General features: G+C 38.9%; 2 protein-coding genes across 5 annotated transcripts in view; one reads left to right on the forward strand and one right to left on the reverse strand.

Annotated features, from left to right (window-relative positions):
* Positions 1–104: 104 nt before the first annotated feature.
* On the reverse strand, positions 105–18,278 carry tbc1d22b (TBC1 domain family, member 22B). 4 transcript variants are annotated; one of them, XM_040153494.1, is made up of 14 exons: positions 18,009–18,278; positions 14,086–14,142; positions 13,558–13,747; positions 13,287–13,455; positions 11,471–11,638; positions 11,062–11,132; positions 10,614–10,742; positions 10,378–10,443; positions 7,332–7,446; positions 7,010–7,116; positions 6,857–6,932; positions 6,581–6,708; positions 6,231–6,326; positions 105–2,562 (listed from the first exon to the last, which is right to left on the reverse strand). In XM_040153494.1, the coding sequence occupies exons 1-14, from the start codon at positions 18,062–18,064 to the stop codon at positions 2,434–2,436; spliced, it is 1,557 nt and encodes a 518-aa protein (XP_040009428.1). In that variant the 5' UTR covers positions 18,065–18,278; the 3' UTR covers positions 105–2,433. The 4 variants fall into 4 exon arrangements, with proteins under 4 accessions (XP_040009428.1, XP_040009427.1, XP_040009429.1 ...); XM_040153493.1 differs by having other exon boundaries at positions 13,287–13,458; XM_040153495.1 differs by lacking the exon at positions 14,086–14,142 and having other exon boundaries at positions 13,287–13,458.
* A 98-nt stretch (positions 18,279–18,376) lies between these two features.
* The window catches only part of myt1b (myelin transcription factor 1b), a 112,649-nt gene continuing 111,141 nt past the window's right edge, over positions 18,377–19,884 (forward strand). The window contains exon 1 of the mRNA XM_040153891.1: positions 18,377–18,443. The gene's annotated coding sequence lies outside the window, so the exon portion shown is untranslated. The remainder of the gene's footprint in view (positions 18,444–19,884) is intronic.

The following is a 19,884-nucleotide window of genomic DNA, read 5'->3' on the forward strand; positions in this document are numbered from 1 at the left end:
TCAGAATGACCTCATTTGTTGTGGCAGGCCACACAACACACCCCACCCAACCCCAACACAACACAACACAACACATTCTTCATTCTGGCACTTGTATAACAATCGTTTAATATAAACAAAAAGTTAATATACAGCAGGTACTGTAATAATTTACTATTTTCTTCATTTGAGGCTTAAGCTAAGCACTCTGAAACAGATTGTATTGGCCCAATAAAGATTTTGGCGTATTTTTGTTCAAACAGCATGTACACTTCTGAAACAAGTCAACAAGCTCTCCATTTGTCAGCCTTTAGTTATAAAACATCATGACTAAGGACACACTGCCTTTACATAAACACAGCATGGAGTGAACAACACCATGGTGGTAGGGACACAATCAGTTGGTGCAGCTGCATGGAAAAAACCTACTTCGAGGCTAAAGGCATACTGTAATACTCACAAAAAATTCAATGTTTCAGGTGAGTAAAACAAGGTTGATGAACATAAGCTTATAGGTGGCTTAATAACGTACAAACCGACCATATAGTTGAACCCTACAGTTGAACCACCACGTTTCAGAAGGACTGAATAATTCCTGGACGTGAATTAAGACTTTTTATGACTAATCATGAAAGATATTTCAAAATTCAAATTTCAAATGTTGTAGCCTACAATCACCAGGATAATAGCCAGGAATCTAGTACACAGCAAATCCTGATTTTAAACCTTGCTATAGCCTAACACAGCATGTGCTTCAGAATGGTTCAATTTTCACGTGAAGCAAAGGATCGAAGCAAAAACCTCAAATACACAGCTAATGGTAGGAATGGCTAAAGGGTGACAAAGCCTAATGTTTGTTATTTTTCCAACATACATTATGTTATAATTATCACTGGTAATGAAGGTAGATGAGTAATAGCAACACACATACTAAACCCCCCAAACACACACAAACAGAGTGAGTGTTACAAATAAGCACAGGGAAAAGTCTCAGTTATGAGAGCAACCTAACCTGAACCTGAAATAAAAAACACAAGCACTGAAAAAAAAAAGAAAAAAAGCATTTATCCGTTTTACACTTTAAAGAGATGGAGTACATTACAAATGCTCATAACAAAGGCATCATTATATATTCTGAGCTGCACTGTGTCCACAGGTAGGATGGTGTGACTAAATGTCTTTCAGTACCAACAAGCATTGACAAGGGGCACTTTCTCAATTTAAAAAATATCTCCATAAACAATAATTCTAAAATGAGGAAAATTTACATTTTCGCTACTTGTTATTATAATCATAAGAGCATTTATAAGATGACTGTTCTCATTGTTATGCATAAGAATTGAATTTGGTAAAAATCAACAGAGGCCAAAAGGCAAGTGGTTACTGATCCCTTTTCGTGCCAGTAATGGAGTGTTAATATGTGCCACAATCCCTAACTAAAATTGTATTTCAATCGTCTTAAAATATAATAAAATTTAGATGAATCTAAGTCAGTTCCAAAGTGATATTAGAGCTCTTTCAGCTGACATATGAATAGGGAGTTCCAAAACTAAATTAACACGAAGTTCTCTAATTTTCCTGATCTACACAGAGGCAGAAAATTTTTTACCACTGTTGACATATAAGCTATACCCCAGAGCCTCAAAGTTATTCCAAAAACTCCTCCTGAAGGGGAAGATACCTAATCAGTTCCTCCACCTTCAACCAAAACAAAACCTGAAATGAAACACAGCACCTCTTTGTAGTAGTCTTAGGTCTTATACCTAAATACAAAGTAAAATATCAGTAATGTCAACCAATAAGTGAGGGAAAGCCAAAGTCCATCTTATGCTGAACAGCTTGACAGTGTCAGACTAAATAAGTTTGAAAAGAGAATATGACAAAGTGTTGTAGTTGCCCAGTTTAAATCTAATATTTTTCCCTTGTAAAACATCTACTAAAACAAATCTGCAAAAAAAAAAAAAAAATCTATAGATACCATCTTTCACTAAAAGGATGATCTCACAAACATTCATCATCCTTTTATATTACAGCAGGTACTTCTGAGTGTACACTTAACTTAGAGACAATCAATGTTGCATGAACAAAAACAGTACAAGTAAACCAAAATGGCATAGCTATGGTTATTCATACTGTAACAGTCCAGTGATACAGTGCAGTACGTTTACTGCAAATAGTCTCATATTCACTGAGCTCTATGGCTGCACCATAAACCCAAATCCAGTGTTGGATATTCGGTGGATTTCATTTTCACAGGATAAGTTAAGTGGCTCTGAGATCCGATCCTACAGGTCTCCTGGAGCTGCACTTGAATACGTCAGTCACTTCCAGGTTCCCTCAGAGACAAAACTTTATGTCTGGAGTTTCTCAGATAGTGTGCGTCCATCCAGTCACAGTCTGGTTTAATTTGAAGTTTAAAAGTATTGTGTTTGCTGTGATGTGGAGGCGCCAGGCCTATCTCTTGTAGTGGCTAGGTGCATCTGCAAACATGTACTTCAGTCTGTAAGCTTCAGCCAGGAGGAGACCCACTTCCTCGTTCCCCCAGTGGATTGTTGGAACATTCTGCAGTAGCATGAGAAGGCCCTGAAGAGCAACAGAAAATTATTTCAAGACGTTGACGCTATTTATGGAAGGAAGCAGTTAAAATTAGAGTATGCAAAGCATTTCGGAAATATATAAAGAGCTAGATTTTAAAATCTAGCTCTGAGACAGTCGAATCAGGTGTGCATGTACCCTGGTTTATTGCAGTTTATATGCTGCAACCTGTACGGGAGAAGTGCAAAGCTTTACTGTTCAACTAATTGTGGTAGGGCAGAATGGGCTTTCTTATTTGCTGCACTGTCAAAATTTAGGTTTGATGATTGTTTTCTTAAACGGATAAAAGTTCTACATCCATGCCTTAGGGCTGCAGTTTTCACTAATGGGATAATAGCTCCATTCTTTAATATATCCAGATCAACTTGGCGTGATGAAGTCTTAGTCAACTCCTGTTCTCGGTTTTCTTCGAACCACTAACAACACTGATTAGAGAGGTGCCAAGAATAAATGGAGTTATGGTAGGTGGCATGAAACACAAATTATTTCTTTATCACATTTTGGTACTGAGTGAAGAGCCTGCCAACTCTGTATCAGTGCTGTTAGAAGTTATTGAAGCATACTCCAAAGTATCTGGTTAAAAATTAATTGGCACAAATCAGAGGCTATGTCAGTTGCTCAAACTTCTTCACTTATCCTACTATCTGCATTTCATTTTAAAATGGTTGCCAAAGGGTATGGAATATTTGGGGATAGAACTGAACCCAGATTTAGGATAAATTACCACCACTAATATGGAAACACTATTAAATAAAATTTAAATTAATCTGGATAATTGGAGTAAATTATGCTTGACGTTATGGGGGGAAGTGAACATCCACAGATAAATTACTTAATTGGAATGATACCATTATAAATTCCACAACAATTACCACTAAGATATAATAATATGATAAAACACTTTCTTTCGGATGGAGGAAAGCCGAAAATTCCACATGGACAAGCTCTGTCAGCCAAAGAAGGGAGGAGGCCCATCATTACCAAACATAAAATATTACAGCATTTCTTCTGAAATGGCTAAGCTGGCCAGAGACTGGGATGGAACAGATTCTGAAGTGGATTGGATCCTGATTGAATGGGAACTTACATCTCCATTTAAACCTATTGAGGTTCTAGCACAAATATCAAAAAAGGAGAGCATTATATGATGAATCCCATTCTAGCGCATTCAAAGATAGTTTGGTAAGAGGTACATAAGAAGTAAAAAATGTAAGATCTCTCATAATAATCAAAAAAGTAAATCTAAATGGTTCAACCCTAAAATAAAAATAGGCAAACAGACAATTTATTGGGCTCAATGGTCAAGAAAAGCTTTCAGAATACTAAATGACTTATTCGAAGAGGGCAATTTCTTTTGATGCAACAGAATGAGGCAAAAATTCAATCTGGAGGAACATGGCCATATCTGGAAATATTTACAAATCAGACCCGGTATCAAAAGGGAAAGTTCACTTCCATCACGAAAACATCTCCATAGAGTACTACCTACAACTACCAACAATGTTTCATAAAGCATCAAAGTGGTATAAGATATCCCCTTGTTTAAATAACAACGGTTGTAAAAGCCTTACGATGATATGGGAAAAAGACAGACATATACAACATACATTTATACATTAGATGAATAAACATGGGAGAGGTTCAAACGGGGAATATATCAGAGAACACAGAGGCAAATTTATTCAATATTAAATACTCCACAGATGTTATTAAATCCCAACATGATTCAATGGGTCTCATTAAGGCCATTTTATATTGGAAATGTAAAACAGAACGAGGTACATACATGCACACATTATGGGAATGTCCCATGGTTTCTCTTTTACTCTTTTATGTTCTGGAATATATGGGTGAATGGTTAGAATGTGAAATGCCCAGACCACCCAAGTTATGTCTCCTTGGGGACAAAACAGTTGAGTAAATTTGCATTTAGAGTATTAACAAGGGGCTTCTTCCAACATCTAAGAATCAATTTGTACCTGATTGATTCTTAGATGTTGGAAGGAGCCTCAAACGCCTGAACTGAAAATGTGGAGAGAGCAAATGATTGATACTGTTGCATGTGAACAGATGTTGGGAAGATTGACCTGGAAAAATGATATGGTTAACGAACAATGGGAAAGCTTTAGTGGGAATATGTCTGGAGGGGAAAACCTAACCTTGACAAGAATCTGATGGTTTGGTACAGTATATCTGTAATTGCTGCCATGTTCTAGTGCCCACCACATTATTGTAACCAAATATCTGCCTCCCTTATAGCAATGTCTGTTTGGTTACCTGCCGTTTTTTTTCCTACTTCTGTTTTGGGTTTGTTCTTAGTTTTTTTGTTGTTGTATTTCTCTTTCTATAAAATTCAATAAAGAACTTTAAATTACAAAAAAAACCTATGTAACACATAGTGATAACTGTTACATTTGTGCCTCATTCCTGAGGGATATTTTGATGACAGAAAAGATTTCTCACAAGCACATCAAATCATATTTTGTAGAGTAATTGTTATCACACAAAGAATCTTTTAATTTGTGTCTGTATCATTCTGTTTCTTTGCGTGATGATCATTTCTTTACAAAATATGTATAATGTGTATGGAAAAAATCTTTTTCTTTGCTCAACATGTCCACAAGGCAAGGAATAAGGCACAAACATAACTCCATATATGACATGCCTATTGTTGTGTGACAAGCTAATTATTCAACTTTATATTAGGAAAAAAACATATTATATTACATAGTTTGGTGAAAAGTTGTATTTTTAATTCAAATTTATAAATCAGCTCCCACACTAACAATGCAAAAATCAACTGGTTTAGTGATCGTTTGTGACAATCGCAAATGATGGTAATAACTTGAATCATCGTACCTTGTACTCTTATGTTACGTATCAGTTACATTTTTCATCAAATAACGATCGAGCTACTGCTGCAACACAAAATATGCTAGTCAAGCTAGTTTTAAGTTGGTTAACACTGGAGGTAACTTTGATCCAAAGATCGTCTTTTTAACCTCATATCTGCAGTGGATGTGATGGTGTCAGGCCATATGACCTCCTCAAAAATGTGGATGTGTGTACCCAACTTTGAATTCAAGTTCTCAAATTCATTTTCAGGTCTAAAAATTCAAGTCAAGTAAAGAAAATGAAGATTTTAAAGTTGAATTGGGGAAACTGAGGCACCAAAATTCAAGACTGAACTTGAACATGATGTAAAACAAGGATAAGCAATGAAGCCTCGATGGAACTGATCGACCACTATCCTATCAGGTTATTTTCTGTCAGTCATGTGTTTCAAGAAAGGGAAGTTCAAATGAGCAACATAGAATATTCAAGTGTCCACATCAAATTCAGTCATGTAAAACTTGAAATTACCCTCTGGAATTTAAAGGAGGGCAATTCAAACCACATAAATTCAGACATATGCATTTCAAAGTCAAATATTTAAACACTATAAATCCTGTGGTATTTAAACCAATATTCAGTAGTGACAACATTTCACAATTATGTTTTCAGTTGCTTATAGAAGGTGATTGTTACAGCCTCTTTGCTTCTATAAACCTGTCTTTACAATAAATGTGTGTCTTGATATTATCTGTCGGCACTGCACTCAATATTTAGTGGTTACTTCCTCAATCGTGTGTGAGTGACTACAGAGACAATGGTACCTGAAAGTCAACCATGGAGAGAATTTCTTTGCGCCACTCAATAAGGAAAGCAGCACAGACGTACAGGTGGAAGTGGGAAAAACCCTCTGCTTCAGCCTGTGGAAAACAGAACAATATTGCAGTCAATTACAACACAGCTTTAACCGTTATCTAAACGTTGCAAGCAAAGACAATCAACAGGGAGACAAAGGTCTGTCCCAACACCCGAACACAGTATACTTAATGAACGCGGTGGGATGGGCCATATTTGCAGCAGTGAGTGCTAGAGGAGGTTTTCAGGCTGCAGTTTGTGTTGCTTTTGTGCCCAATTACTTTCTACTGTAAAGGTCTGATGATGGTGTCTACGCTACCTGGTAGGTGTCCCAGAGACGGATAGTGCAGCGAAGTGGAAGCTCCCTCATCAGCAGATTGTTCATCCACCGGAAAGCAAACTGCAGGTACTCCACCTCATACTTCTTGAAATGATTGTGAATGTCCTCTGGAGACACACAACACACACACACAGCCCTCAATCACTTTCTGCATCTATTAGCTTGTAGTAAACAAGCACAAAATAAGGAGGAATGAACAGAGCACATCATAAAAAAAGTACAGTTATGGAGGACAACTGACAGGAGTCCACTTACCATCTATCCTGCTGACCAGCTCCTCCAAAGCTTTCACTTTGTTCTGGATCCCAGGCTGAGCAAAGGTGTAGTTGTCCTGAAAGGAAATCAAACTCAGTAAACTGGCACATTTTATTGTTCTATGTTCGTTGAGATGTTTGTGTATGAGCAGACCTGTATTCCATCCAGCAGCTTGCTCATGCACCAGAAGCTATCAGCTTCGATGTTTCTCTGGGTGTCCAGAGGCAAAGCTGCCACCTCAAAGTTCTCCACATCCTCAGCTGGAACAAGAAACAACACTGAATGATACAGAAATCGCCTGACTCATACAGATGAGAACATCTGCAGAAGATTCCTGCATGCTGCTCTCTACAAACGTAAAATGTAGGTACATAAAAACAGACCATCCCTGGGTAAAAAAGGCTGATATGATTCATTTTGGTCCAATCTGAATATAACGGAGCTCCATGCAGCGATTTTTCGACCAGTTACTTACTGACAAACTCAGACAGGAAGACAACAAAGAAGGGTGTGACCAGATCATTGATTCCCTGGACATAACCACTGGCTGGGTGACGGATGGCCCAGATAAAGAGAATACGCTCAAAAACCTGAGGAAGGAAAGATAACAACAAAATGTTCGATTACCAGACGTATGAACCAGATTTACAATGCGATACAAGGCAAACACCACTGAGATGATTTTCATTATGATTCTTAACTTTCAATTTCAGTATTTCAGGCACACAGTATGTTGCTTTGAATTACAGTGTTTTACGGTTGATTTGGCTCAGTTTTTACAAGATAGCTTCAATGTGTAAAACTCTTGATGAAGAGCCAGACAGACTTACTAGATTCTACTTTAAAGTGCAAGACAGATTTATTACTAAGTGTACAGATCACTGAATCGATGCAACACGAGTTTACAAGCATTTCTCCTGATTTCAACATCATCCCCCTTGTGAGCATGTGATTACTGTAAAAGCATTGCAATGAATGGGTTTCTGTTACAGTAGTGTAAATTGTAGTTGAATGTCATTTGCCTTGCAGCATTACTGTAGTACTGTAGCTTGGTGTATTTTTGATGATTAAAGGGTTACTCTCTTGATTTACTATTGCACCTCCATTAAGTTGGGTGATACACAAGAGAAAGATTTTAACTAGAATTACAGCCTCATGGTTGTATGCCTCCAACAACCAATCAAATTGCAGTTTACGTCCATGTCCGTCCTGACTCACAATACACCAATCAGCCAGAACATTAAAACCAATTACCAGTTTTCAGTGACATAACTTGGATAACTGGTATCCAGGATCACTGTCTGCTGATAACCACAAAGCTAATTATAAACTGGCTCTGTTAACCCTAAGTTTTCCTACCCAGCTGTGAGCAGCTATGAGTGCATTAATGTGGCAGAAGTAACCTCTTAATTACAAGCCATCAACATGCAACATCATCAGAACCATGAGTGAAGTACTTAATATGACGTGAGATCAAGCAGTGATAACCACAGGGAACTTGTGAAGAGTGATTTACAATGAGACGAGATGTATACAATATCATCACACAACCGGAATAGATTAGGAAGCAACAGAAATGGCAGGAATTATATCCAAATATTAAAAGTTAGAAAAAATCATGGGAAACATTCTATAGGATGTTTAGATTGGCATTTCATACATGCTTGGGTGTGTTCTGTTTTTTCTGCTGTGCTCAGGTCTTTTTTGCAAGAGAGATCTCAATGAGACTACCTGATTAAATAAAGGTTGTTGTGCTGCCAAAGCAGAGAGGAAAACTACAGATACTCTGAATGAAAAAGGTTTAAAGAAAATAAATTAATACCTGACCTATCTGACCAAAATTCTGCATTTATAATTTACTGTGCAGATAAAATGCGACAGACGCTATGTTTGTTATTTTCACTCATTATCTCATCGAATCTAAACAGTTTTAATGCTTGCCTCTGAGCTGCAGAGATGGAGTAAGATTGTTAAAGCTATCTACAAAATTCTAAATGTAATCCCCTATTAGAAGCCCTGTTTTAAACCCAGTTTGGACATGGGGTTGTACGAAAAAATTTCTTTTCTCTGTGATATAATTATCATGGTAAGCAAAGTGATTCTACTGACCAGCCTCTATTGTAAACTCAGTACTTTTGTTCATGTCAGGGTCCAGTTTTCCAGTAAGGTGATTGGTTCAATGGATGGGCAATTCACCTGCTTGGGAGCACGTTACCAGTGCAGTATTGGTTAGCATGATGATCTAGAACAGTTAAAAGTGAGCTAGCTTTGTGATACTGGAAAACCTGAGTTAAGCCCCAAAGTAGCTGGATAACCCACTAATCTTGCTTTGTGATCCAGGGTATTGCTTCACTTTTTTATATATTATACCCATTGTAAATAGTAGTTTCTCAAATAAAATTTCAAAAAAAAACAAAACAGCCAGCTTCATTGAGATACACTCTGGAACTAGAGGGGGTGCCATATTTTTGAAAAATTTAGCCATACACCCATGCAGTGTGTGTTTACTCTTTTCTAATTTACTAAAATGAAGAACATCTCTGATCCAATCCTCATGGGATAGAGGAGAGGATGACTTCGAACAAAGAAATAACAATTGTCTAGCCAATAGGGTCAAGAAGGCCACAAGGTCTGCTTTATTTTTTGGCAGCATCACCGTATCTGGTATTATCCCAAATGAGTGCTCTTGATGCAACTGGATTGGAGGGCTCCTGAAGTACCCTTGATAACGTTTCAAAAATATTGGATCAGTGGTTATGAAGAGCTGGGCAAGACCAAAAAACATTAATCTGTGAGGCGGGAGCTTGTAGACACCTGTCACAGACAGGCTTAACATCAGGATAAATTTGAGAGAGTGTGAGTTTTGTCCAGTGAGTGCGGTGTATGAATCACAGTTGATGATGCCATGTTCGGCCCCTGTGGCTTACAGTCTGAGAGGGAAATTGGGGGCTTGTGTCTCAGACAAAGCTGTGAACCAAGTGACTTTTTTGGGACACCAAATTTAGCTGAAATCTGTTGGAAGTATGCAAAGACACCCTCAATATGCAAATCATTAAATGACTTTATACCAAGACTACATGGAAAAGCTCCATCTGCCAGAGAGGGATGGAAAGCATGATTTTGAAATATAGAAGCCTATAGAGAAAAGGTTTGCAATCCAAAATGGCTTCTAAATTGATTCCAGATTTTGAGAGTCGTCTTGACTTAAATGTTTTTACAATATTCTGAGCAGGCTGAACCTCTAGGGTTGTAAACAAAAGCAGCCAGTCAAGATGGCATACAGGCTTCACTTTAACACTTTCACACCTTGGTCATTTCTTGGAACATTACATAGACTTGCATTTTTTTTCCTGGAGACTTACCCTCCATCCTAACCACTGACCCAAAAATTGTGCTTTTTCCCAGTTGGGCTTTTGTGGCCAATTAACTGTAAACTTCAGTCTGTAAATTGTCCCCAAAAGTAGTCTATGACAGACAGACAGACAGACAGACAGACAGACAGACAGACACAAAATCTGTACCTCTTGTACTACGGGCTGCTGGAACAAGGGAATCAGAGGGTTGGTTCTTGGAATGTCGATATGGATCTAACAAGGAGAGAGATTATTGAGATGTTACTCAGGAGTAATCAAACAAGCTAACATGTTTGTGCATGTTTACTTTCAAATCATAATATGGTGTTTACTGTTTTTTTGTCATTGTAGTATTAGCAGTCTAAAGGCTTATCTCAATTTGTTAACTTTAAGTATAGCATTACCTGTCTGTATGTGTCTTTATAGTGCTCATCTGTTCTGGAGTGGTAATACTGTTCTATGAAACCAAAGTATTCTTCTCGCTTCCTTTTTAGCACCAGCTCTCTGCGCTCCTTGTTGGCTGGCAGGTAGCCCTGTCAGAGACCAGGGACAGGAGAGAGAATACAGAAAATAAAGTGTCAGTGAGAAGAAACTTTTTTTTGATGATGTGAACAGTTTCTGAAGAACAGAACAGGCTGGCCACTGAGATAAGAGAAAAGGGAGCAGATAAGGTTGCCTGGAAGGATAAGCCTTTGACATCATGTGAGCATTTTCTGTGTGCTCTCCTACTGGCTACGCAGAAGCTAGAAAATGTAACAAACTATTGAGAGAGGATGCTGTGTAACCAGCAAAGAAGAACATAACCTGAAGAAGATGATGTGATACTGAAAAACTGAAGGTCATGAGACTTACAGAGAGAAGTCTCCATGTGATTGGCCGGACTTCTCTTGGAATCCCTGACCAGCTGTGCTTCCGGAGTTCCTCTAACAGCACGGTGCAAGATATAAATACACATTATCAGCACCCTATTTCAATCTGTAGAAAACTACAGCAGAGATCAACACACCGAAACAGACAGTATATTCAGCTGGCTCTAACCTAGAGTGAAGTGTTAGCATGTAAGGCAAGCAGACCCGTGGGTGATGCCGGTCTATTCAACCCTCTCTTCGCTGTCAAATAACATTTAAACGTAGCTGACAATAGACCCCCGACATGGGTTCAACCCACATCACTGTGTTGGTCTGAATGGGGTATTACTAATACCTACTCCATATCTACACTATGAAAGTGTGTGTCGGTGCTTTTCTATCTCCTACTGTACCTAGATCAGTGTTGGGACTAGCAAGCAGCTGCTTGAATTTGTCCAGCCGGCTCTTCTCCCGTACTGTCATGGGTGGTGCCCCTGACGCATTCTGGTCTGAGATGCGAGCCACCAGTGGGATGATGGGACGAACTGGGAGAGACTGCTGCTTCTGCAGCGTGGAGCGAACTGTAGTGGGCCACACAATAAAAATAAGGGTATCTAATATTATAGTAATAAAAACTGTGTGTTACAAAGTTTTTTATTTAAACGAGAAGGAACCACAATATTAAAATAACGGTAAAATCATCAAAACCCCTGCAAATGACAAATAATGTTCATGCCCCCCCCCCACAAAGTTAAGTAAGAGAGGTGCAACTTGTATGTTCTTTTTCATTAATCTTCTCAATCTAGATAGTTACTTTCTCATTTTGCTGGCCGAGTTATTTCTATGGTTAAAAATTGTTATCTTAGAGTTGCTTGGGCTTCCGTTTGAAATGTCAAGGCACGAGATGAGATTAGGAATGAGGGACTGTTTAGATCAGAGTGGTGGATTATAAACTATATATACAAATGAATGCATTTTATCTATGGGCTTTACTATTCAAAAACTAGACTGAGTAAAATCGATTCATCAGCAGCATCGTTATATGACGGGTATAAATTAGCTGAAGGGTCACTTTCATTTATTTTGGTTTGATCTTTTACTATGTAATTACTGACTAAAAGCATTCTGATTGTACTTAAAGAGATCCAGCCAGAAGTATTCTTGGCCATCTTTGATTATTCTGAGGTGACAAGGAGTTTTTCCTATCCACCAACAAGCATTAACGCAGGGTATGGTTATAGTCAAAAAAATATACACACGTTTCAACGGAAATCATCAGATTCTCCTTGTTTTAAAACGGCTTAACAATAAGCTTTTTTGATTGAAATAGAACAGACATATTTATTCAACTCTAACACAGAAAATTATTTTGGATATTTGGGTACCTTTCCTCAACCAGTCAACCAATGATCCCTATTGAAATATCTGCAACAATCTATTTATCTTTGATCCATTAATTATTTACTTTTTTGAATGAAGACAGACCACTCCCTAGCTTTTTATGATATTAAAATTTTGCCCCCTTTTTTTTTTTAAGTGTGTATGCAATCTTTTCGTACGACTTTTTAATTTATGATGTTGTTCCTCTTGGCTTGTAAAATAGGACAAAAAAATAAAAAACAAAAACAAACAAAAACTCGTTTTTTTCTTAAAAAAACTTTTTTAAGAAATGATTTATACGGCATTATGTTTATGAATCCCTCGATAGTTTACATGAATATTCAGAAGCCAGTTGATTTAGTAGAAGTAGAAGTCCAGATGACAGGTGAATACCCTGACTATTCACAGCAAGTACACTGGACTGATGAATAGCATGACACCCGGGACATACAGTATTATCTAATTGCTATTCATATGAGTGTAAGCTTTAATTAGTCTTTATTCACACAGACCATTTAAGTACCTTAATTGTGATAAGATACACTGTTAGTACACAGTACTACTGTGTCCATGATAATAAAATCACTGGTAGTTTGACCACAGTCATTTGTCTGAGAACACATTAGTGGACATGGGGATAAGAGCATTTAGTGAAACATTTTCAGGACTGCAAGATGTCCTGCCAGGCACATGCTAAAGGCCCGATATAATCCCAGTAGTCCTGACAGTAGTGTGAGGTCCCTCTTAACAAAGTCTGTAATTAGCTTCACTATGAATCACCTGAGAAGCTGCTCAGTAGTTCTTAATGCACCGTTCTTAATGTACTGCTGCAGCACATTATGCACATACCTGAGGACGAGTTGAGATGGGCCTCACTATTACACTTGACAACCTTTCCATTGAAATGCTCGCAGTCTGCATCCTCCTCCTGCACATCCTGGAGGTTTTGAGCTCCTGAGCTAGGAGATGCCAGTCTGTGTGGCATCCTGCTTTCTGTGTCGCCTGCCTGATTCTGCTGCTGCTGGGAGGACAAAGGAAACACAGCAGAATATCTCCTTTCATTTCTGACCAACTCAATGCCCGTAGTTGCTCAGTGATAAAAATGATGTCTTGTAGCCACCTGGTTCTTTGTGGATGTAGAGTGCAGGCCTGATGGCAAGGATGAAGTTGGGGTGGGGGTCCCGAGGAAATCGTCGTCTTCCTCATCATCGATATCCCAAGCATCATTGGTGCTGCGGGCGAACTCATGGAAGCTAGAGGCCTTTTTAGACTTGAGATTGTTGAGCTTGGGCTTTGTGTCTTTGGGATACCTGCAAGGTGACAGAACCATGGGCCAAAAAGACAGCAAAGGAAAAAGAAAGGCAAAAAATTAAAAAATTTCACAGTCTCACTCATGGCAGCACTAGTAGTTAATATACACCGAACTTTAGGAGATGATATCACCAAAAGGAACAAAAATAAAACAAAACTGCAAATCCAACAGGCTGGATTATGTGAATGTCAACATTGGTACAGTACTAGTGCATGCAATCCACACACATAGCATGTGACAATCAGCTGCAAAACAAGGTTGAAAGGAGTGACAAAAATAAAATGCATCCATGTGGATGACATAACGCCATGCAGTCCAGTTGTGTTGAGCACTCACGTGCGTCGCAATCGTGGGTCGAGAGGTGGATGCTGTGCTCCATAAACTGGTTGTACACTGTAGAAGATGACGTGAAATGTTGTCACCTCTGTGCAGAAAAACCCAAGTCTTTGACCTAGCTAGTGCTAAAAGTCAAGGATGAACCTTTCAGAAGATCTACTCATTTATCACTGTTCAGAGCAAAATTGGCAGACACACATCCTGTCTACACATATTCCCCCTTGTTTATTTGCTGCAGTAAATTGCTCAATACTTTTAAAATCAGTATCACAGTAATCACAGAAAAGCACCACAAATGGAAATCACACTTTGGCACATACACTAGATTAAATATAAGACTGCCATACACATTGTGTCCATTATTATTACAAGAAATGGAGGTGGATAGTGTGCACATCCAACCCCGGCTGCTGCACGTTACAACAAAAACCAAACCATACAAAGGAAAAGGACAGTTTGTCTGCACACTCAAATTTGCAGACTGGGATTAATTTGGGATTTCTGTCAATGATGTGCGAGTGTTTTTGAATTATTTTGCAAAGCTTTAAACACAGCGGGGGGTATTTTGTGAAACAAAGACAGCAAATACAGCCTCACATTCTGCTTTCCATTAACAAGAAGCTAAATTCTTCCCTGTGATTAAATAACCCTTACTCTGCTTTATTTACATTGTGCTGTTTTTAGTGAGTATTGAATAGAACTATGGGACAGCTTGCACAACCCCCATGTTCTTCACCACCCAGGGTACACATTATGTTCAGCGGATGTGAGAATCTTAATGCTCAGCTTCATTCCAACTCTCTGGCGACTCAAAGCACACACAGTCAAGAGTCATAGGATGGGATCTGGACCAGACGCACAATAGCCAACAACACTACTTTCCTTATCTCTTTTCCTTCCAGCCTCCTCCACCACATTCAAATTTTAGGGTTTTCTAAACAAACAAAAAAAACTACTAGATTCAGCAATGCATGTTCAACTGTCAAACTTCAGTTATAGTTACGGTTACACAGTGTGGGAATTGAGGTGAGTATGCATATCTGTGTCTGTGTTAACAGCACAAATCAGATATTAGTTACAGTATTGTAAACAAATAATTTACCTATGAATCATCCATTCACTTTGCAGACCCGCAGCTTTCGGTCAAAGTTACTGGGAGACTGAATGTCGCCTGAGGTCTTTCGAGTGCTGTCCTTTTGATATGGATTCTGTTTACAGATTGGAGATAAAGGAATTTTCTAATGACTGCTCTTTTTTTCACCACAGTGGTGGTGTAACACCAAATCTAAGATCATTGTTTATCCCAAATGTTGTCTGTCAGTGTAACAGAAATTTCACTCACGATAAGCACTTCATTCAAAATAGCTGAGAGGCTTTGTATGAATATCACAAAGAAAAAATATCACTACTAGTATGTGGATTTGGTCAAACTGTGGCTTCTCACGCCTGAGGCTAAAAGACATTGACCTAATTCATGTCATTTGCGTGAATAAACTGACAGTTAGCCGGGTGGCTGAGAACTGGGCCTGCTGATTATCTGGCAGTGCTAGTGTCTCTTGTTTACCAGCCTCAGACCTGTTTTATCAGGAGTGGCTCAAGGACAGGCAGCAAGACTAGCTGCTCGCTTTCTTGTTCAAACATATGTTTGTGTTTGGGTTTCCAGCCTTCCACCCACCCCAGTTTGAGAAAGATCAGTGTGTGTGACAGAGGCAACAACGCCCTCTCCTTAGAGATCCTCTCTTCTCAGATTTCCCAAACACACAGCCCTCCCTGCAGCCCACTCCACCCTCTCTGCCAGGCAGTTGCATGAAGCCAGGGCAGGACAGTCATGAAGACACCAATAAAAGTATAACACAAACACATACGCATGAATAGGTTATGTCTTATCAATGATGAGTTTTCATTTTCCACAAGTGTGAAGTGTGAAGAGAATAAAAGAAAAGAGAGTGTGAGAATACCACGATGGCTATTGTGCAAGCTTTAAAGGTTGAAACTAGCATCACCCCTTTTTATGTCTCTCATGCTGTATATTATAATTATATTCAAGTCACAGTGGTAAGCATACATTTCTCTGAAAAAACATTAGCCAGATATGTTTGAAAAACCCAGAGCATAGTTTAACAACACTTGCATTATCTTCAAAGACCCTTCTTACCATCTTGATGAAAAATAGTCATTAGCTGCACAAAAGAAGAGATTTTTAACCTGTTTACCAAATTGTGACTCTTCGGCTTAGTCCAAACAAAGATCGCAAGCGGAAATGGTACATTAACAGGAACCAAAATAAAAACATACGTACATTATGAGTTATATTTGTCTGTTTTTGTATTAACTTGTATTATTTTATGTTTCCGGGGTCTTTCTGTGTGGAGTTTGCATGTTCCCCCTGTGCCTGCATGGGTTGTGAATGTGAGCCTGACTGGTTGTCTCTATATGTCGGCGTTGTTACAGACTGGCGATATGTCCAGGGTGTACCCTGCCTCTTGCCAAATGTCAGCTGGGATTGGCACCACTCCCCCACGACCCTTAAAGGATAGGCAGTATAGCTTATGTATGAATGTACAAAAACTTCAAGGACATGTGCCATTTCTGGCTACCTGAATAGAATAAAAATTGGTTAAAAATCTTTTTTTGTTGTGCATGGGATGGGATATTTTTCATCCAGATGTTTAGAAGAGTCTTTGAGGATTTTAGGAATACCTTCAGAACAGTGGTAAGTCTTGTTAAGTGACCTTATGGGTTTCACCATGTATTTATTTTTCGGACTCGAATGTGACTCAAATGTACTGAACAGTTATACATGAGAGTCACCAACTGTTGCTAGGACTAACTTAAGCCTAAATTACAAGTAATGGTCTACATGCTTTTTCCCACTTGAGTGATATAATGCTATTTTTTCCATAAAATGTAATCTCTTCTTTGTAATAAGTGTTTCCCTTGTTTCCCCTGCAAACCACAGACAAACTATGATCTGGCCAACTGCTTCTTGCAGATGAGCTGTTGGTCATCTTAGTCATCAATAAAACTGCCACAAAAAGAGGATGTATTTCATTCTGCTTCTGTTATTATGACTCATATAACTAAACCCACTGTGCGATTAAAAAACAAGAGATCTGAAATCTGACAAATTAAAGGAAAAACCAACTTGAGGTGTTGGGCCACCGAGAGCCGCCAGAACAGCTTCAATGCACCTTGAAATTGATTTTAGAAGTCTCTAGAACTCTGCTGGAGGGATGAACACCATTCTTTCAAAAGATATACCCGCATTTGTTGTTTTGACGTTTGTGTTGGTGCTGTGTAACATCTCTCACAGGTGTTCAATTGGGCTGAGATCTGGTGACTGCAAAGGCCAAAGCATGTGATTCACATCATTTTCGTTCTCATCAAACCATTCAGTGGCCCCCTCGTGCCCTACTGGAGGGGAGCATTGTCATCCCGTTTCTCCGCTCATTTTTCAGGTTTTTCCTTTCATTTTGTCGCCGTCTGCAACTTCCACTGTGTGCCACTATCCCCCAGCTCAGACTGAGAAAGCATATGGCGAGCGATGCACGGACTGTGAGAACTGACACCCCTACTCTGAACGTTAGAGAACGCAGAGAAGAAAGCGATGGAGGTCTGCCTCTCTGAGCTAGCACAAATACTCAAACAAGACGTTGGAAAGGTCTGAGAAGTCCTAAAGCGAATGAAATAAAACAACTACAACGTGGTCAACTAATGACTATTCTTGAGGCATTTACACGAACATTTTATACGTTAAAGTCAGCTAAGGAGCTCAGCTTTAAGCTAGTGTTTCTAGATACGCTTTATTATGAGTTGATTCAGGCTAAAACAAGCTATCCCTCTGAAACGTACTAAAGGAATATAACTTACGTCGTACATAACTTGGTCCCGCTTCGGTAAGAAAGAGAGTTACGAAAACCCACCTTCCGGGAACCTTTGCGTTTCTCCTCCAAAAATTGATCCTGTTCTCGGTGGCCATACTCGGATAACACAAGCCCTTTCAGACCGACACCGAGACCGGGTCCTCACATGAACAAACCACTGGGAAACCGTTTCCGTGATTTAGTGATGACAACTCAGGCCCGCTCGGCTCCTTCTGGTCTGCCCCCTCATGGGTTTAAACGGCCGGGAGATAGTGATATTTAGCTTTCAGATGCGATGATGTGTGGCACTGAATACTGGAAGCCGCCATCTTGGAGCACAACGACCACAGCGTGTGATTGGCGGGTGGGTCGAACAGGTGCAGTGAAAGTGGCCAATAGGATGAGCCGGTGAAGTGACGGCCAGGGATGCTCGTTTATAAACATACACACACACAAACTCACGCACTTGAGGGATATGGCTCAAACATCATACTGGTAGGGGAGAGTTTGTTGTTCTGAAGTACTGTTCTAAGATTAAGGTGTTGTTTGGACGCCATGTTGATGCCAGCATTTTGTTTATATGTTTGACTTGACCAGTCAGGTGGTGAAATGGGTGAAGAGTTCTTCCTTTCAACAGATGTCATGGGTTCAAACTCCTGTTAGCAATCGTCGACCCTCCCGATTAGGCATGTTAGCTCTATTGCCAGTGCCAGTGCCATTGCAAATGTTTTTTGTTTTATTTCTTTAAATCTTTCTTTATCACTCTCTATTTCAGGGATGAAATGATTAGTCGACTAACAAGACGATCATCAGAAAATTCATTTGAGCAATTTTTTCAAGCAAAAATGGCAAGCATTTGCTGGTTACAGCTTCTGAGTTGTGGGGATTTGCTGCTATTCTGTGTTTTACATCATGGTCACTTTAACCTCCTGAGGGGCCCCGGGGTAAAGATTTGTTGTTGGGACCTGAAGGACCCACATTGTACGTGGGAGTGTCGTTATTTCTCCATGCACCCAGAAACCAACCAGTGCTGTAAGGCTGAAATGATGAAGTTGATTAAATGGTTAGTCGACTGACAGAAATTAATTTTGATAATTGTTTAATTATGTAAGTTGTTTTTAGAGATTATTTGTGGTCACTTTTAGAGAGACAGGAAAGTTGGGGTATGACATGCAACAGACAGGAGTTGAAATGTGGATGTTGCGGTCACGTGGTATACACTATTATTATTATTATTACTAATGTTTATTATTATTTACCATTAGACAACCAGGGCTCCCATTTAAGTAATCTTTTAAGCAAAGGTACCACCTTCTCATATGTGAATATTTGCTAGTTTACAAGTTTTTGAACAACTGAACAATCAGTCGATTAGTAAAGAAAAAAAATTCAGACATATTGATAATGAAAATAATTGTTGTTTGCAAGTTTACTTTTCACTTATGGAATAACTCTTCTTTGCCTGAGGTTTTCTGTGTGTTAATTACTTGACACAGAAAAAATTGAGCTATTTGATCAAATACAACTTTAAAACAAAGGTCTATATAAGCTAAAACAGTTTAGGTCATAAAACAAGACTTTGACACAGAGTTCCTCCTCAAGACCAGATCCACAAGGTGGAGGATGAAGGACCCATCGTAGTTGATAATCTACTTTAGTGGTAGACATAAACCTTGGGCTTTAGGAGCCCTCCATGTGATAATAAACTAAAGTTTCATCTAGGGCTCTGGAAAGTTTGGGCATTTTCCCCATTTTCTAAATTCTTTTATGCCGGATGAACAACTTGAATTTAAAATAATTGACAAAATAATCATGAATGAAAATATTGGTTAGCTGCATCACTGCTGTATTTTGACAGCTGTTACCAAAATTGTGCCTTGATAGTATTTATAGTGTCAGAAATTTTGATAGCTGTTAGCCAAAAATTTTGATCCCA

Source organism: Xiphias gladius, chromosome 18, assembly GCF_016859285.1.
Source record: "Xiphias gladius isolate SHS-SW01 ecotype Sanya breed wild chromosome 18, ASM1685928v1, whole genome shotgun sequence".
In the NCBI taxonomy this organism is placed as follows: Eukaryota; Metazoa; Chordata; class Actinopteri; order Istiophoriformes; family Xiphiidae; genus Xiphias; species Xiphias gladius.